Source organism: Elaeis guineensis, chromosome 1 (assembly GCF_000442705.2).
Source record: "Elaeis guineensis isolate ETL-2024a chromosome 1, EG11, whole genome shotgun sequence".
Lineage (NCBI taxonomy): Eukaryota > Viridiplantae > Streptophyta > Magnoliopsida > Arecales > Arecaceae > Elaeis > Elaeis guineensis.
Genome location: NC_025993.2, coordinates 44,020,862 through 44,040,093, shown reverse-complemented (window position 1 = coordinate 44,040,093; position 19,232 = coordinate 44,020,862). Strand labels below are relative to the sequence as shown.

At 36.4% G+C, this 19,232-nt stretch overlaps 1 protein-coding gene across 11 annotated transcripts in view; it reads left to right on the top strand.

Annotated features, from left to right (window-relative positions):
• The window catches only part of LOC109505103 (UDP-glycosyltransferase 87A1-like), a 154,095-nt gene extending 136,997 nt beyond the window's left edge, over positions 1 to 17,098 (top strand). For 6 of the 11 annotated variants that reach the window (XM_073253275.1, XM_073253266.1, XM_073253264.1 and 3 more), the window contains 2 exons: positions 13,174 to 13,975; positions 15,375 to 17,098. In XM_073253275.1, the coding sequence (XP_073109376.1) occupies positions 13,507 to 13,975; positions 15,375 to 16,273 (1,368 nt within the window). In that variant the 5' untranslated portion in view covers positions 13,174 to 13,506 and the 3' untranslated portion in view covers positions 16,274 to 17,098. The remainder of the gene's footprint in view (positions 1 to 13,173; positions 13,976 to 15,374) is intronic. The other 5 variants (XM_073253277.1, XM_073253268.1, XM_073253269.1 and 2 more) reach the window with 2 other exon arrangements.
• Positions 17,099 to 19,232: the final 2,134 nt, after the last annotated feature.

The following is a 19,232-nucleotide window of genomic DNA, read 5'->3' as shown; positions in this document are numbered from 1 at the left end:
GACGGTTCGATGATAAACCCAATCCAATTACTTCGCTACTCAAACAATCAACTAGACTATATATCATATATGTAATAAGAACAGAATCATTATCACATGTTTTAAATTAGATCTAATCTAATCTTTAAATCTGATTCTAGATCTAATCATGCATCTCATGCAACATAGACCAAGCATACATCTAATGCATCAACTAAAATCAGATTATAAACATGTAACATAGATATAATCTAATTACATCACATGTAACATAGATCTATCAGGATCCTACACAAAAACACATCACATGCATTCAATTAAAATCTGATTATAATCTCACGCATTACTTTAAATTTTAGATCTGATAATTAGATTTTCAGATCAAAAATTACATGTAAAATGACAACCCGTGGCTCTGATACTACTTGAAAGATGTCACACATCCGATGACATGCATGCAGAATTTATAGTATACAGAATTTTAACATTTAAAATTTATCAACGTAGCAAAATAAAATCAGATATAGATTAAACAAATTTAATCTATCTAGCATGCTTTAAGTAGATCTAATCTACTCCTAATAGGATTGTTCACATGCTTCTAATGCTAAAATTAAATCAGATTTTATCAAAGTACAAAATCGAGATGAGATCTCGATATCTTTGCGTGGGTAGCAATCCACCATGATCGATGATCTGGATAATCTGATGAGATCCTTATCGAGCAGTAATGTATCCGACCTCCACAGGTATCCACACGAGATCTTTTGTCTGATCAGAGGTTCTATCTTCACCAGGATGCTAGCTCCCTTATAAAAGACTCCTTTTGATGATTGATCGGTTGCCTTCTTCGGATCTCTCGAACTCCTTGAAAGGGAAGAAGGTCATGTAGAAGGAAGAATAAGAAGTGGATCTAGGAAATGAATGGGAGAACTCTTTCTCTCAATTTCCTTTTTCTCTCCACCAAAACCCCACTCCCAAAACCCTAGATCTCTTGCCCCAGAGGAAGAATCTCTCCTCTATTACACGCATAGTAAAACCCACCCCTTCTCTGGTTTCTCATGCCCCACATAGAAAAGAAATCAGGGATGGAATCATTCATGTGGTGCACAAAAAAGAAGTCATTTTATGGAATGGCATCAAGGGTTGTTGGGTAGATAATTGCATGAAACAAATTTTCAAATATGGATGGAATTTAAAATCAAAATTAACAACCTTCCATCCTTATCCAAGTGGGGTATGGAGAGGAAGTAAGAGGGCATGCGAAAAGACCTTGGATGCTAATTATTTCTCATGCACAAAAGGAATCATCATGAAAAATAAAATGGCGTGGAGATAAGGTGTTGCACAAGGTTTGGAGCCAAATCTAATTTGGACTCTAGGGTTTCCAATTTGGTCCAAACCAAAACAAATTTAGTTAGAGCCAAAAGGATGAATGAAACCTAATCTAATTAGAATCCAAAATAAATGAATCAAATCAGGATTTAACTGAACTTAAGTTCTGATCAAATTAGGAACTAAATTCTCTAGCAATTGAGTCATCTCATAACTCAATCAGACCAAACCCAATTTAAGTCAAATTGAATCCAATTCAATTAGACTTGATCCAATCTTTAATTTTCAATCAAATTGAGTCAATTAGCAATCTAATTGTTAATTAATCCTCTAATAATTTACTAACCATTAGTGAATTATTTTATTATAACTTTTGCATAGAGTTAATCATCAATCAAATTGATGATTTTATCCAATAATGATTCTTAATCATTAATCAACCATCTGATCAGACAAGAACCTTTTTTATGTATGATCCCATAGGTTATATTCTGTCTGGTAGTGAGATATACTGTGATCTCTATCACAATATCATTGAAATATTTTTCAATGGATTGGAATAATTCTAATTTTATCCTTCGACAGTCATCGATCATTAAGATGATGCCTGATGAGTCTCATAATCCATCAGTGACATCTAGCAGTATGTAGTGACAATCCAGCAAAATAAAAATTTTGAACCTCTAGGTGCAGTTATCGTATAGTTTGATTTTTTTGTCGTGAGTCCCGACAAAACGTAGGTCAAGTATAACTCGTCAAATCCATTCATCCATCATATGTCGGATTTAATCAATTTGAGTCCATGTAAAATCTTATAAAAACTCTTTTTCATCATGCACCTACCATGATCATGTATTTTAGGACTCAGTCTCATGAACCATGTAGAATTTTTTTCTATCTACTAGGATCGATAGATTTCATCTTGATATATATCTTATTCCTACAATGGACCTATTGTATCCAACATATACCACAAGATTCTAAATGGCTAGATAACCAAATGATTGTGCAGTCAAATTATTGCAACCCTATCATGAACAGCCGAGGCACCTCAGATCAAAGAACTGTCTACACCTATACAACTATGAGTAAGTCACTAACGAGTGGGTAGCCATCCTAGTGACTTCTCATATTGGGCATGCTCAGTACCAGTTATTCTCTAGCAATTATCTATACTCTCACTCCAGTATTCCAACACTACAGACTCAAGACTCATCTATTCGAAGAAAGTAATTTGTGTACCGACCTATCTGTATTGGTCACCATCCTCATGAAAATCCTTCGATCGGGAGTATTTAGGAATTAATTACTAATGACACGTGCTTTAAATTTTTAATCTTTGAGAATATGTGTCATCATCCGTTGATTTCTCAGACGATTCATAGACATAATTAAAGTACACATAACATGAATGAAAAAATAATCTAAATTTTATTGATTTCAAAAATTTAATTACAAAATTATGCTTCAAAGGAATACATGTATCAGCTAATCTAGCTTTTAGGTTACACATCTAACAATATTAAACCTAAGGATCAAGAGACAAAAAAAATTAAGGATCTTGTGTCATATTTTTTTGAGATTGGCTGGCATTAATATATATTGCTAGTCAGTATTTTTATGTTATGTCACCGAAACATGCCTTGAAAAGGTATTTCTAATTTATTGTAATAGAAAGTAAGAATATCTATTAACTTATAGCAGCATTTTGTTATAAATGCAAGGCAAAGTTGAATTCCCCAACATTTTTTAGTAGTGTAGCTAAATTAATATCATGGATACTAGGTTTTTCTATGGTGAATTAAGGATGACTTTAAATGGGTTTCGATGTGATATCTAACGGACCGAATGAATTTGGCTCGGGTAGAATGAATCATTGTAGAGTATATTATAGAGGTATAGACTAAGCAGTGTTCAATTGAGATATCTCAAGTCTAAAGTCAACTTAGGTTTGAACTAGACATTCAAGCTAATACATGTGGAAGAACATGAGAGGTTGCCATGACGAGGAATGTGGAAATCATGGGATATAATTATTGGAACCACCAGAAGGACATGGAGGTCGGGCTTGGATGGTTAATAGCACTAGATGTAGTTGGTTACCTGACTCAGGGATTCAGATCCCAGTGGGATGTCTCGGGACATCCCATAGGACATCGGGACAGGGTACCATCCTATGTGTTAGGATAGACCATCCCACTAGCATCCCAGCATTCTAATCAGGATGTCTTAGGATATCCTCTGTCTCATATGTCGGGATGGGGAGGGACCGCGACGCACCCCATTCTATGAAAAAATTGGGACAGCCCCATCGCACGGGATTTAAAATCTTGACCTGACTGTTTAGAATGTATTGTATGAATACTCAAATGTAATTAGGAAAAAAGATCATTGATCAATCAAACACTTATTATTTAGTTTATCTCTATTTATCTCTGTATTTATCCTTATTTACCTTACTTTATTCTAGTTTACCTTTTAGCTCATAGTTGTTAGCATAGACTATGCCCTCGGCTACTATGTACCTCCTCTTTAGAGAAAGTGGTGTTTCGGTGGTGAAAGCCCTCGAAGCTCACGACATTAGAACCCATGCAACCAAACCTTACTCTTTTTTCTATTTTTGACACCAATGGTATGGTCACGGACATACATGGTCTGGCCAAAGATGCAAGTACGTTCCACGTGATGGAATAGAATGATAACACATCTTTTCTAGCATGCTTGGTTGGATTGTATGGATAGTTATTGAGATGCCACCATGAAAGGACAGCATTCAGCCATTAGGACCTACTAGGAAGGTCCACTTGACCATGCCACTGAAGAACCTTAGAGTTCCCAAGCTAGGTTGATTGGACAAGCTCATTTGGCTCTACAAGGAATTGAAGTTCTTGGTGATTAGAGTGACTATATATATGCTTCTCCTCAGGATCCTGGCTTTGGAAGCTCTATTTGTCAAGCAAAACTAATTCATCCGCTAGGTTATCCCTTGCAAGATATGTTCACATAGTTTAAGTTCTATGAGTATGAGAGATAGTAGGACTTATTGGAACTAGTTACTAGTCAAGTAGCCACTATGTTGAGGCCATTTGTGGAGCAATATAAAGCATCCTCAATCTTGATGGAAAAATAGGTCGAGAGGCTTATCTCTGTCATTTTTGGACAATTTCAAGTGCCTTAGCATGTTTTAGTATATCTTGTAGTGAACTTGGCAATCACACTCCTATGGTGGATAAATTGGCCTGCCAATCTTTGCAACATGGGAGCATCCTCATAATCTAAAGACCAATGTGAGGGAATGGTTACTCCACAAACGAGTGCAGGACTGGATGACTAGACCAAACATGTGATCGTTGTTATTTCAATGAACATCAGGCCAACATTTAAGTCAGGGAAAGAAAACTAGCTCTGAATATACAACATGCTATCGATCAGTATGTGCAAGTGATTGCACCACTAGCCGATCTTGAACCCATGTGATTATGTGATCATAGTTAGACTAGAGAGCAAATGTCACTTCTGACAAAATGAACACATATTATGATGCATTACTTATGTCATGCTTGATCTAATATTTTAGAATTTATTTTTTGTAAAGAACATATACTATGTTTAGTTTAATATAAATACCAATATGCATAAATCTTATTCATATTTTAAATTTTAAATATTTATATAATTATTTAAGCATAGTTGTAAAACTAAGCAATATAAAATCTTAAATCAATTTATATAGTATGAATGATAAAAATATTAGGGGTAGATAGCTCAACTTACAAAGTACAGAAAAATCTTTCCAATTGGGTGATAAATGACCTAGATAGAATGTATTAATGATTAGGTTTCTCCCTAGAGCAAATATAGACATCATTTTAAAATCTTGAGACGTGAAAAGTTTGCAGCACACTTGAGGTTCAACAACTTAGTATTCTTCCATTTTAGGGGTTGTAACTCTAGATTTGTCAAACAAAACCTAAGATCTACGTGCACACTCTGAACTTAATCTGGCTCCTAGAGGTATCATCTATCCTCTAATCTAAGAACAAAGGATGAGAGGTTCGGATCACCTTAGTTGTGAGGTCTATCCAAAGAGCTAGTTATGCCTTTAAGATCAGGTGCTTCGCACTCCTCTCGATCTGCATAAGTGATAATGCTAAGATTAGAAAGATAGATGGAGAGATAGAGAGCAAAAATTGTGGTTTGTGCTTTATCGACAACCCAAGCAAGAGAAAAATCAAGAGAGAGTAGGGAGAAGGAGAGAGATAGAAAGAGATGGGGAGAAATATATATAGAGATAGATAGGTAGAGATAGAGAGAAACTAGAGGTCAGCCTTATGCCAACCACTCAAGTGAGAGAGAAACCATGAGAAAGCTAGGAATGGGGAGAGAGAGAATGATGAAAGGGGAAGTTGAAGGGTTGTCACCCCTTAGCCTCCTGTGAGACAAACAAGTGATAGTCTAAAAGAAGAGTGCCCTATAAGCCAATCACAAATGTGTTGTGATGGGATTTTTCTTTATAATTTTTCAACTCATATAATAATATTTATTATTTGAGATATTGATTCATCATATTAGCTGTAGATTATTATGTTTAAGATTATGATGAACCTCAAAGATTAGGATAATGATTTTAGGAGACATGAATAGGTCATGCTAGTGAGATCTAAAATCTTAAAATTTTAATCTTAAGTATTCTTGATCGTAGGAGCATTGAGTCGAAGATCAATATTTCGGATAGACTGGCACATCCTATGTATGCTCGATAGAGAGGGTGGCAGATCTCACTAGTCATTTGTGTAGGATACTAATACAAGGATGTAGGTGCTCATTTGAAAAATGAGTCTACTGAATTGACTTGATGAAAGAGAACATCTTATAGAAGCTTTACTTGCATGTCAAAGATGGTTCTCTAAGTAGGAGTTATGCAAATAATTCTTAGATCTGAAACCACCATGAAATCTTATGCATATGAACTTATATTTTGGTTCATACCCAGGTATGGCATTAAGACATGTACGGAATGTTCTGGATATAATGGAGTGTGTATGGAGGTTGTGAGTAGGTCAACATAGAATCGATCGCTCCTAGTAAGAGGAGATCGCATCCTATGTATTCTCAATCTTAGATGACTCGAGAAAAGTCTTTTGACCAAAAGTAAGAAGGAGATTAAAAAGAATTTCTAATGCTTCTTCATTGGAATCATCATTAGTTAATTAAGAATCGATATGAATATATGTTTGAGTTTGACATGATTCCATACTCATGAACATATTCAGGGTGTAGAGATGATCGAAGGATTGAATTGCACGATAACTTATCACTGATGGGTATATTTGATATTTTCATCAAATTTTATATCTTCTGGATAATCATGATACATTGTTAGATATCAATCTTGACTTATAGATTTTTGATCAAATCAAAGAATTTAATTCGATCATCAATTAGAAAGGATTCTAATTGTTAAGCTCGGATTAGCTCGATTGGACCTTAATCAATTAGATTAGAATCTAATCAAATTATATCAACTTGCATCCAGATCTATTGCTGGCTAGATGTAGAATCCAATGGGTTGCACACATATAAAAATTGATCAAAGATCCTTTTGAAAAAAGATTCATTGAAATTTTGGATTCAATCAGAGTTCCGATAAGCATGCTAGCACGTGTGGAAACCTTTGCTCTTTTGGAGATCAATTTGGTCTTCTCTCTTGCTAATTAGCTAGCCCAATTTGGTGAGCATTTGGATCAGGTCGTGCCACCTAGAAGTAGTCCAAATTAGGGCACCACATCCCATGTTAACATAAAAAATGAAGAGTCCAAGTTGTGAGGGACTCTTGGTGCAAAAATTGTTTGCATGCAAGTGTTGGTGTGAGTAGAAGAGAAAATCTTTTTGGCATGGGACTAAGATGTGTGTGGTAGCCCACATCACCCTTCATCCTCTGGTGCACATCTCAAAGCATCAATTATATTTTTTTTAGAATTTTTGGGGTAGAGAAAAATTAGAAAAGAGAAGGATGTCTCGCATGCGCGCAAAAGCATCACGTCTCTCCATGATTTGGAGAGTCCTTCTCCTAATCAAATGCTCTAAAATTGAAATAATTTTTTTTTAATAATGTTTAAAATTTGATAATCTATTTTTGATATTTTTTTTAAAAATTTTTTTAGACCTATCAGATGGCCAAACAGACACTAGAATCTTCCTCACATGCATGCACATGTGGTGATCAAACTTCATGTGAAATGATGTGAGATCACATCTCTTTGTAGATTTTTTAATCTCCTTATTAGATGATCTGAGATCTAGATTAAATCCCCTATCCATTTGAATTTTTGTAATTTTTTTTGATTTGAGAAGGGATGCGAAAACATCCTTTCTCTGGTCGCACACGCAGATGAGGGTGCTGATCGATGTATCATTGATAAGAGTCCTTCTGTTTGAAGAAACTATTATCTCTAATAATCAGATTAGATAGGCCTCTTGGATGAGGCATGTCCCTCTCTTTTGGCATCCCTCTAGTGGCTATAAAAAGGCCTGGGCACTGGGTGTTCGAGGTATTCAGATTGGGTTTCCAATTTCTCTCTGCTTGCTCTCTCTTCTTTCTTACAACCTATCATAGTTTTAGGACAAAGCTTTAGGATTTAAGATAAAACCTTATCTGGTCCTAACAAGGATTATGAGGATCCTAAAGAAAGAGAATCAAAAGTTCAGGAGAGATCTTAGAAGGTAGAGTCAGGTTCTTGAAGAAACCTAACCAGTATGAGGCTAGTCGAGTTCTAGGGGCTAGAACTCCTAAAGCAAGGAGATAAAGGAGCACTGTCTTTAGTTCAATTTTTGTGTGGATCACCATTGGAGGACGAACACTTGGACGCCTCATAAAAATTAAGATTAATGCTATAGGTATGCTTCCTATCCAAGTCTAATTTATAGTACTTTGATTGATATAGTCAAGGGTTTTTGGGCATTAGGGTTCCCGGCGTATCCGATATTTTGAATGAAAATTTTAAACATCTAGTCCTTTCACTGTGCCATCAAAACTCAATAGTGATATCAAAGCCTATCTTAATCTATATAATTAAATGTTAAAATGTTATCTTTATTGTGATCAAGCATATGTTTTTGGTTTGGTTCAAATCGGGTCAAGAGTTGAACCTGATTGAACATCCAAACCCTAGCATGTCTTAGAGATATGTTTTAAATATAAAATGTATTATGTATGTATAAAATTTTTTTAGGAGCTTAGTACTCTAATTGGAGTTTATCATTAGGCCGTCCAGTTATAAGAGCAAGTAGAATTTAAAGACCCTCTCTTCCTATTCTATAGGATAATCTTATGGCATGTAGGGGTGCCACTATAATGTCTCAAGAAAAAGAATCGTGAAAAGAGTATTTTGTATTCATACATGTTAATAGAATTTCATACATATGTGATATGCTAGAGATGCTTAGTTATAATCATGTTGTATGATTATATTTTCATATCTTAGAGATATGATAAGGTACAACTATAATAGTGTATCATTGTGATTGATTGAATAAGGATGTGCTTGAGATCATTAAAGTCCTCATAAAAATCATATTAAGTCATAGTGTTGTGAATTAGTAGTTGACTTATTTCTTGAATCAATTAATCAATTGGTGTCTAAGGAGTGTTTCAAGTACAGTGGTTATTTAATTGGTTTCGCTGCTGGCCTGATCAATTTTATTGTTGTCTAAGAAAAGTAATGGGAGGACCCCCACCAATCTTAATATTTTTCTGATCATTTGGATTAGTTCGAATCTTGAATGAAGATAGCTCAGTATTTTAAACACTACGTATGCCTTCCTTCATGCCTAGTCAATATCCTATCAAAAATTATAGTAGATTTGTTGTGATATCCATAAGGCTTGCTATAAAGATTGATGTGGGTTTATCTTGATACATATTATATACTTTACGGTATATTTGGATATGTTGCTTTGTTGTGATATCCACAAGGACAGTATTTTTTAGATATAGCTGTATGAAAATAAAGAGTCTGACTTAACTAAAAATATTATGGTTTGTTGTGATATCCATAAGGCTATGAGTATTTTTAGAGGCAGGTTATGTTGAGAGTTGCATGAGATGCAATTGGATAGGTTTTCCTACTTTTGAACTCATTGAGATTTATTGTGACATCCACAAGGCTTCATTGAGGGATTAGGGTCTCAACCCCACTAAGAAACCAGATTAGGATTTCTCGTTTACCATAGGAGAGGACTATGGTATCTGATAAAATAGTGGGAGACATAATTGTTTTAAAAGTTTTCATCTAGTTATGCACGTCAAACATGAGTGGTTTACTTATACTATTATTCTTTATGTAGATTTAAGTTTACATTATGGCTTCTTTATTTTTACTGCATGATACTATAGATAAAAATATGTTGACCGATCCAACCATGTGGATTAGTTGAGGAACTTGCAAATTAGGTTTATATCGAAGAAAAACTCCGATGTTTTAGATATTTCTGATCCTAGATTGGTCAGTAATAATGAGAAGACAATGATGTCCATATGGATATCATCTGTTCATTTTGTGGCAAATTTGGATATTGGAATTATAATTGCAAGAATTATCTTACAAGATTGAAGTAGGGTGCAAGTATAACACCAAAAGATGTGTATACGATATAGACCTATTTTTTATTGAGTGGTTCAAACTCTGATATTTGGGTATTAGATACCACCTATGGATCATATTTTTGTAATTCATTATAGCGACATAGAATACAAAAGATCTGAAAAGAGGTGACCTTGAGCTCTATGGTGTAAGTGGAGTCCATTAGCGCAGAGGCTGTGAGAACCTGTATGCTTGATTTACCTTCGGATAAAATTTTAGAATTACAAAACTGTTATTACATACCAAAGGTTATTAGATATATTATTTTTATATCTTTGTTGTTAAAACAAGGTTATGAAATAAGGCTAATGAAAATGGATACTTCATTTTTTTTAGTGAATTTTATGGTAGTGGTTATATTGATAATAATCTTTTAATTCTAGCACTCAATGAAAATATTTTTCATATCAAAATGAAAAAGAGAAGATATAAATATCACATATCTCTGACATTGTCGCTTTGGTCATATTAGTGAGTCAAGGATAAACAAGTTATACAAAGAAGAATTCTTTGACCCATATGATTATAAATTATTGGAAACTTATAAATCTTATCTCATAGGTAAGATGACCAATACTCCATTTTCTAGATATGGAGAAAGGTCAAATGAGTTGTTAGCCCTAGTACATATAGATGTATGTGGACTGATCACAACTCAGGCTAGAAGAAGATACTCCTATTTTATCACCTTTATAGATGATTTATGAAGGTTCAGGTATGTGTATCTTATGAAACATAAATCCAAAGTCTTTGATAAGTTCAAGGAGTATCAATGTATGATCAAAAAATAAACTGAAAAAAATATTAAGGTTCTTCGATCTGATTGAGGAGGAGAATACTTATCCAGTAAATTTTTTGATCATCTTAAAAGTAAAGGTATTCTCTCTGAATGGATTCCTCCTTATACATTCTGGTTAAATGATGTAGCAGAAAGAAGGAATCGTACTTTGATGGATATGGTGCAGTCCATAATGTGCTTCACTGATCTCTCAATATCTTTCTAGGGATATGTCCTAGAGACTGCCACAAATATTTTAAACAGAGTGCCTTCAAAGTCTGTTGTAAGCACACCATATGAGATATGGAAGGGAAGGAAGCCTAATCTTAAATATCTTAAGACTTGGGGCTGTCCTACTTATGTCAGAAATATTTTTGGATATAAACTTAGTACTAGATCAGACAAATATAGGTTTGTAAGATATCCTAAGAAAACTAATAAATACTACTCCTACCTTCCTACTGAATAAAAGATATTTGTTAGTAGGCATACCACTTTCTTAAAAAATAAATTCTTCCAAGAAGGAGACAGTGGGAGCAATATTGAACTTATGAAAGTTCATGATCTACAAACCAATCCAGAAATACGTATGGTTGAACCACAAGAAGATCCTCAATTAGAAGTACCCAAGGATGAGGTACATCTACAATACACACCTCCTCTCTGAAGTTTAGATAGAGTACGTCACGCACCTCTGAGATGTGGTTTTGTCATTGAGAATGACAATTTGATCAACATCATTTAGGATGATGATCCACTGACCTATTCGAAAGCTGTCATGAGTAGAGAATCAGACAAATGGCTGGAAGTCATGAAATCTGAGATGGATCGATGTATACCAACCAAATGTGGACCTTGGTTGATGCACCTAAGGGTTTGATCTCAATAGAGTACAAGTGGGTCTTCAAAAAAAAGATCGGAGTAAATGGCCAAATAGAAACCTACAAAGCTAGGTTGGTGGCGAAGGGTTTCAGATAAAGGCAAGAAATTGACTATGATGAAACTTTCTCATCAGTGGCTATGCTTAAGTCCATCCGGATTTTACTTGCTATAGCGGGGCATACTACGACTATGAGATCTGGCAGATAGATGTCAAGACCATTTTTTTTAATAGTAATCTAGAGGAAGAGGTCTGTATGACTTAGCTAGAGGGATTTGTCTCAAGTGGGAGGGTAAATCAAGTATGCAAGCTAAAGACATCCATTTATGGATTGAAGCAGGCTTCAAGAAGCTGGAGCATCCAATTTGATATGATAGTCAAAAAGTTTGACTTTATCAAAAATAAGGATAAACCATGTGTGTATAAGAAGACAAGTGGGAGTGCTATTGTCTTCTTGGCTCTGTATGTCGATGACATACTGCTCATTGGGAATGATATCCCAATGATGCAACTGGTCAATATTTGGCTATCAAATAAATTTTTCATAAAAGATTTGGATGAAGCATCCTATATACTACGTATATAGATCTATAGAGATAGATCTAAAAGGATGTTAGGCTTATTCCATTCACGGTACATAGATCTTATATTAAAGAGATTTAATATACAGGCAAGTAAAAGAGGTTACCTGCCTGCAAGTTATGGTATACGTCTCTCTAAGAAAATGTATCCTAAGACACCATAGAAGAGAAAGAAGATGAATGAAATCCCTGATGCGTCGGCTGTGAGATTAATTATGTATGCAATGCTATGTACCAGGCCTGATGTAGCTTATGCCTTAGGCGTAGCTAGCAAATTTCAGGCTGATCTTTGAAAGCCCTTAAAAAGATCAAATTAATACTTTTTGATCAACAAAAATTAAAAGAAAAAAATAAAATGCAAGAAATGAAATCATATTTATATACTAGCCAAGTATGTAATATCTTGTGATAAACCATCTTTCCCAATTTCCTTCCCAACTCATTAAATTTTAAAAGTCTAGAAAGACAGATCTAGAATCAAGAGATCGAAAGATTCCCTGATAAAATATTTTAAATACATGGCCCTTAGATGAATGTTTGTTAAATGCGCCACTCCATTTTTTCTGAGTTATTGTTAAAAGAGAACAGGAGAAAGAATAGCTTACGTGTAAATATGGGACCACTCAAAATCTTGACGCACTATTTTCAGATCCAAGTTTACATGATATAAAACGTAACTCAAAGGCGGATAAGATAAAATGGATCAATTTTCACTTCCTAATTAAATATGAAAGCATCAACTTTTTAATTATGAAATATTCTATGGCCTAATACAAGTCCAAATCCAAATTTACCTGAACATAACCCAGATCTGGGGCAACTTATACTACTATGTTTTGCTAATTAACTTAAAGAAGATGCTTGCCAAACATACAAAATAGTGCTTTTCATTTAATTAATTATGTAAATATATTCACTGTGTAAATATATTTTTTGAGAAAGATTTCTTTTTAATAAAAGAAAAAATTATAAATCCAGTGTTTAACAAGCCTGGAAGTGATGGTTCTTTGGAAATAGGAAGCTCCTCAATAGAGATGGTTTACCGGCAGCTGTTGTTCCATTGGCTGGATTTGAACTCAGATGCTCTTCTCCCACCTCATTCAGACTACCGTGCGCGAAATCTTTCTTATCTTCGAGAACTCAAGACACCGTGAACTCCCACACCTTCACTGTTCCATTGTCCCAGCTCGAGTGCAGACAAAACATTCCCTACAACCGATTCTTACTTGAATTCAACTCCACAATCACTGCCATCATCAAGACTAGCTGGCTGCAAGTGTAGGCTTCTTGGTATCAGCTGATCTTCTTCCCATGGAGTATTTGGCCGGCCATATCGTCGCGGTGCCATACCCCGGCAGAGGCCACATCAATCCCATGATGAACGTGTGCAGGCTTCTTGCCTCCAGAGGCATCCTTGTCACCTTCATTGTCACTGAAGAGTGGCTCGGTCTCCTCTCCTCGGATCCCAAGCCACCAAACCTACACCTGCAGTCCATCCCGAATGTCCTCCCCTCCGAGACCAGTCGCGGAGCCAATTACAAGGAATTCTTTGAAGCTGTATACACCAAGATGGAAGCTCCCTTTGAGCAGGTCCTCGATGGGCTTCAACGTCCGATCACCGGCATTTTGGCTGATTTCTTTCTCTATTGGGTAGTTGCTGTGGGTTGCAGGAGGCAGATTAAGGTGTTTTCCTTGTGTGCTCCGGCGGTATCGTGGTTTGCCATCCAGTATCACTTCGACTTACTAGCGTCCAATGGGCACCTGCCGGCAGATATAGCAGGTATATACATCTCTCTTCTAATCTTTTAAATGATGACAAGTAGACGAATTGACTTACAATATTACATGTAAGAATTTAAACAAATCTTATCGGTGCCAATCATAAATCTTTCAACTTTTATATTAGTGCTTTAATTCAGCATTACTTTTTGAGGAGATAGTTCAGCATTATTGACACCAGAAGAATGGTTTTTTTGGATCGGGAGAAATGCATGTTTGGAGCAACCATACGAAAAAGCTAGCTGATTGATGCATTTAGATGCTCTCCAAAAAAAAAAAAAAAAACCAAAAAAAAACAAAAATTGTGAGTTTGCACTTACCATCGGTCATATATCTCTTACTTGGGTTGTAAAATTTTAGTACAGGCAGGCATCCAAATTTAGATCTTTAGTTAATTATTTCTATATGTAATTGAGCACTTTAGAGAGGTTTGCACTTCAAATATAGAAATTAGAAAACTTTAATTTATTTAGAAAAAAAGTTATTTTTATTTGGACTCCGAGACTAAAATTTTATGATAACCTCAACTGTTTTATTTCTATGCAAACTCTTGGTAGGATTTTTAAATATATATAAACCCACAAATTGATAACACAAATTTGCATTCTTCTCCTTCTCCTCCTCTTTTCTTCCCTTCTCTTCTTCTGTCGTATATCAGTTTGGTATCAGATGATCCTACTCTCCCTATCTTCCAAGCTTGTCCTGTATTGATTGATATGAAATCTCTCTCAGAATATCATCTAAAAGAGCTAATTGGAAGGTATTATTTGAATTCATTGGTCCTATATAAATACTCAAGATCTTCCTAGTATACAACTAATATGACATTAAGTATATGCCAGCACACGCTCTCATAATGGGTGGATGCCACTTTTTCAATCTTGAACCCAGAACCTTTCTCAATGCATGCACTAATGAGAGAGGTGCCAATCGGCAAACTCAGGTTCCATTGATCTACCATCAACTGCGTATAACAAGCTAGGAAGTTCAGTATGATCTGCTGCTTTTGATTAGTTGAGCCATGGCTAGTCCACCATGGTCCCTTTTAAATGTCATTGATTGCTTGATAGATGGTGAGTCCACCATGATCCCTTCTGAATAACATACCAGTTCCCAGTACAAATCTCAATATTGCAGGAAGACCAAGCATCGTCAGCATGACCATTCCAGTAGTGATAACTGATTTTTTTTTTTGATAAAAGTAGTGGTAACTGATTGACCAACGCTTCATAGAAGTAAACTGATTGCTGGTTGAAAATTATTAATTATGAAACCTATTGGCTCTAAAAATATTGATTAAATTTCATTTCGTCCAGGAATTTTGTGTTCTTAATGAATGGAATGTCTTGTTATAAGGATCCACTTGTTAAAAGTGTGCCTGTGTTGCTTTTTGTGAGCAGAAAGAGGAGATGAGCGTGTGGACTGCATCCCAGGCATCTCTACCCGAATATCAGATCTTCCTACAAATTGTTTTTCCACATATTCTACACCCATAGTACTAGAAGCAGTCTCATGGGTAACCAAAGCACAATGTCTTCTGTTCAGCTCCTTCTATGAGCTTGAGCCTGACCTCGTTGACCACTTGAAAGAAAACCTCCCAATTCCGATCTACCCAGTTGGGCCATCCATTCCTTACATGATAGCTCAAGAGATGCCAATGAAATCCATGTACCACAATCAAGAAGCAAACCACTACATGGCTTGGCTGGATTCTCAACCAAGGAGCTCGGTGCTCTATATCTCATTGGGCAGTTTCCTCCCAGTCTCTGGACAACAAATGGATGAGATTCGAATGGGGATTCAAGCTAGCGGAGTTCGCTATCTTTGGGTTCTAAGAGAGAACTCTTCCAAGGTCAGCATCAAGAGTGATGACATGGGCTGGATCATTCCTTGGTGTGAACAACTAAAGGTCTTGTGCGATCCTTCTGTTGGAGGTTTCTTAACGCACGGTGGATGGAATTCTACATTAGAGGGTGTGTATGCTGGTGTACCGATGCTTGCATTCCCCTTATCACTGGACCAGTTTCATAATAGCAAGCTCATAGCAGAAGACTGGAACATTGGGTTGAGGATAAAGAAGCAAGCAGGAGAAGAAAATGTGGTCAAAAGAGAAGTCATCACCAAGTTTGTGCAGATGCTGATGGATACAGATGGAAATAAAAGCAAAGAGATGAGAGTGAAAGCTAAGAATCTTCAGGTGAAATGTCATGCAGCATTAGGAGATGGTGGATCATCATTTGCCAATCTAAATGCCTTCGTCAAGGATATGATAGGTTATGGTGATTGTTCCTCTTTGTAGTTCTAACTATAAGGATGATGAACGAGCATGGGCATATAAGACCCTCTTAGTTCTCAAAAATCTATAGCAGATGAGAAAAAGGTAGTGCTTGGATTGAAACTTGAGAAGCACAACTAATGTTTTCATCAATATGTGAGGACTTCTTCTGTCATTATGGCCTTCGTAATGTTTTGCTTCTGATCAATATATGTGAGGTCTTCATTTTTATCACTATGACCTTTGTAATGTTCTGCTTCTTTTGTGGAACAGGCTGACTGAACTGAGGTTCCTGGCTTGATCCTGAGTGTTGTTCATTGCTAGCAATTAGCGGAGCATCTTTGAACATTAGTTTGATAAAGCTAGTGTAAGTGCTACGAAGAGAATCCTAATCTGACATTCGATAAATAATAAGAAAAAGGTTCCAAGATGCAGATCACAGTGTTCCAAATCAGTCAACTGCACTGCCTCTTGACCTACTTGAGAGACCGTCAGCGTATCCATTGCTTTTATATGTAGCAATCTCAGTTTCTGGCATACCTGAAATCCTTATGTCCTCTATGCTTGGCCAAGAGGATATATTGAGTTGCAGTTGAATTCCCATGGGCCAGGGCTTCGTTCTGAACAAAGAGTTGCTGAAGAAAGGAATACGGCAAGCTTCATTCCTGGTGCATTGTACTTTTCTGGACTCATGTTAAACTATATGTTCTTCATATAGAGTTCAGAAGTATGGAGCAACAGCAGAGTTGGGAACTAAAACAAAAGTGCAGTGGTTGGAGGTCCCTGCAGGGGTAGTTGTGACCGAACGATTCTAAGTTCACTTTTTGCTTAAAGAGGAACTTTTCTTAAGTGAAGCGCATCACTAATGCTTGTTTCATTGATTGGTGATCCTCAATGCCAGTGCACCAGCACTAATTTCAATGCCACAGTTTTTGAGTTTCCATCAGTTATGTTGTAAAAGGGTAGCTGAAGTTCTTTCTTATAGCAGGTCAGTATACTCAAAAACTAAAACTTATCAAAACTGATCATTGATAAGAAATTATAAAACAAGAAAAAGAGAAGCTGATAATAAAGACTCACTTCATTATTTCATGGGCTTTTTTAATGACATAATCCTTCGCTGTATTTGTTAGTCAATAGCATAGATCGACCCCATCCAACGCACTTTAGCAGAAAGCCCGAAACAAGAGAGTGCTGTTTCCAGTCTTACTCCAAGAGCCTAATGCGGTACTTTGCACATGAAAAACTTGGAACTCATCGGAGATCATCAGCAGATCGGCTATAGTGATTTAGTGTTAAAACAAATGAACTTCAGAAATCCAACAAATGCAACTTCCTCTGCTCCATCAACTGAAATTCACAAAATCACATAGATGATAAGGTGGATTAAGTCAACTTATAGAAAAGCATTTTGACATGTACCAGATGCTGGAATTTGAATAAGTAGAGGTCCCTCTTTTGATTCTCTCTTCATTTCATTGAAAGCTTTAAAACATAGCAACAGTGGTTGAACGAACTAAACAATGCAGTTAGTGCATTAATCTATTTTTTTACCTTGAGAAATAGATCACTTTTCCTTGGATAAGAGATCAGAATTGACACTGATGACTTTCCACAGAAGTACCCTTACAAGTAGAAAGATCCACACCCCTGATTTCCTGGAGAAGGAAGTACCACATAGAGCCCCATTCCCTGGAATGATAATATGTTGCAAACAGTATTCTACTTAGGTTTTAATGCAAATCTCTCTCTCTCAAGAAAAAGAAAGAAAAAAGTTTGATGTCAAGTATAATTTTATTTAGGGGATTATCAATAATGGTATTATTGCTGTTCATAAAATAGCCACCGCAAAGAATCCAATTAATATATTTACTAAGCCACTTTCAGGACTAATTCAAGTATTATTTGGACTTGATTGGTATTTACAAAAATTGATGTCCTGAGGAGCAGATATGGAAAAGATGATGAGAAAGGTTTCGATATATTTACAAGTTCTAAAAGGACAAATCACATCACTTCTAGAACGTTTATTTATGGCACAAATTCAAGTCCATATCATCTTGGGACACCAATATATATCGGCCTAAATTGATTATTGTTGGAATACCAGTTCGAGCCACTAATCAATTTACTCTATCATTGTAATACCCTATTTTAAGGCCCCCTTAAGCCCACCCGATAGGTCCACTAAGCCCAAAATAAATAAAAAAAAAAAAAAAAAAAATCGGAAAGAAGACTCCTAGCCTTCTTCTCCTACAAGCCCGTTTGGATCGTGAGATCTAGGACCATCGGAAGTTCTAGGGCTCTCTATAAATAGTTCTCTCCCCTTCCTAAGAACCTCCACCGGCCTTCCTCCCTCACCTTCTTCTTGATTTCGACCGTTAAAGCTGTGGCCTCCCCGTAATCATGCTCACGGGAAATTGGAGCCGACAATGCTGTTGAAGCTTGAGGTAAGCTCTTCTCCTTCTTCCTCTCCCTCTTCCTCTTCTTCCTATGGCTTCGCACACCCTCACCGGCCGTCGGGATCGTCGGAAAACTCATGAAAAGGGGCGGTCCTATTTTTCTCCTGTTCAATCGAGCCCTTTTTTCCTCTTTTTCAGCCACCAGCACCGCCGTCCATGGTGCCGCACCCATGGATCGTGACCCCCACTTCTCTAGCCTTCTTCTTCGAGAGGTCTTGGCCACCGACGATTGGCCAATAATCGAAAAACAAGAGGAAAAGGGGTGGGTCCCCTATTTTTCATTTTTCTTTCTAATCTCTGTCGGTCGAACCTCATCGCCGATCATCTTTGACTCCACTGCCACCTTCACCTATTGCCGGACCTCCGATCGTGCCACCACCCTTCGTCGGAGCCTGAGCCATCGAGCCCCTTCCCCTCGATCCCTCCTCTGTTCGGCTGGGAAGAGAAAGAAGAAACGAAAAGAAAGAAGAAGAAGAAGAAAAGAAAAGGAAAAGAAAAAGAAAAAAAAAATTAAAAAAAAG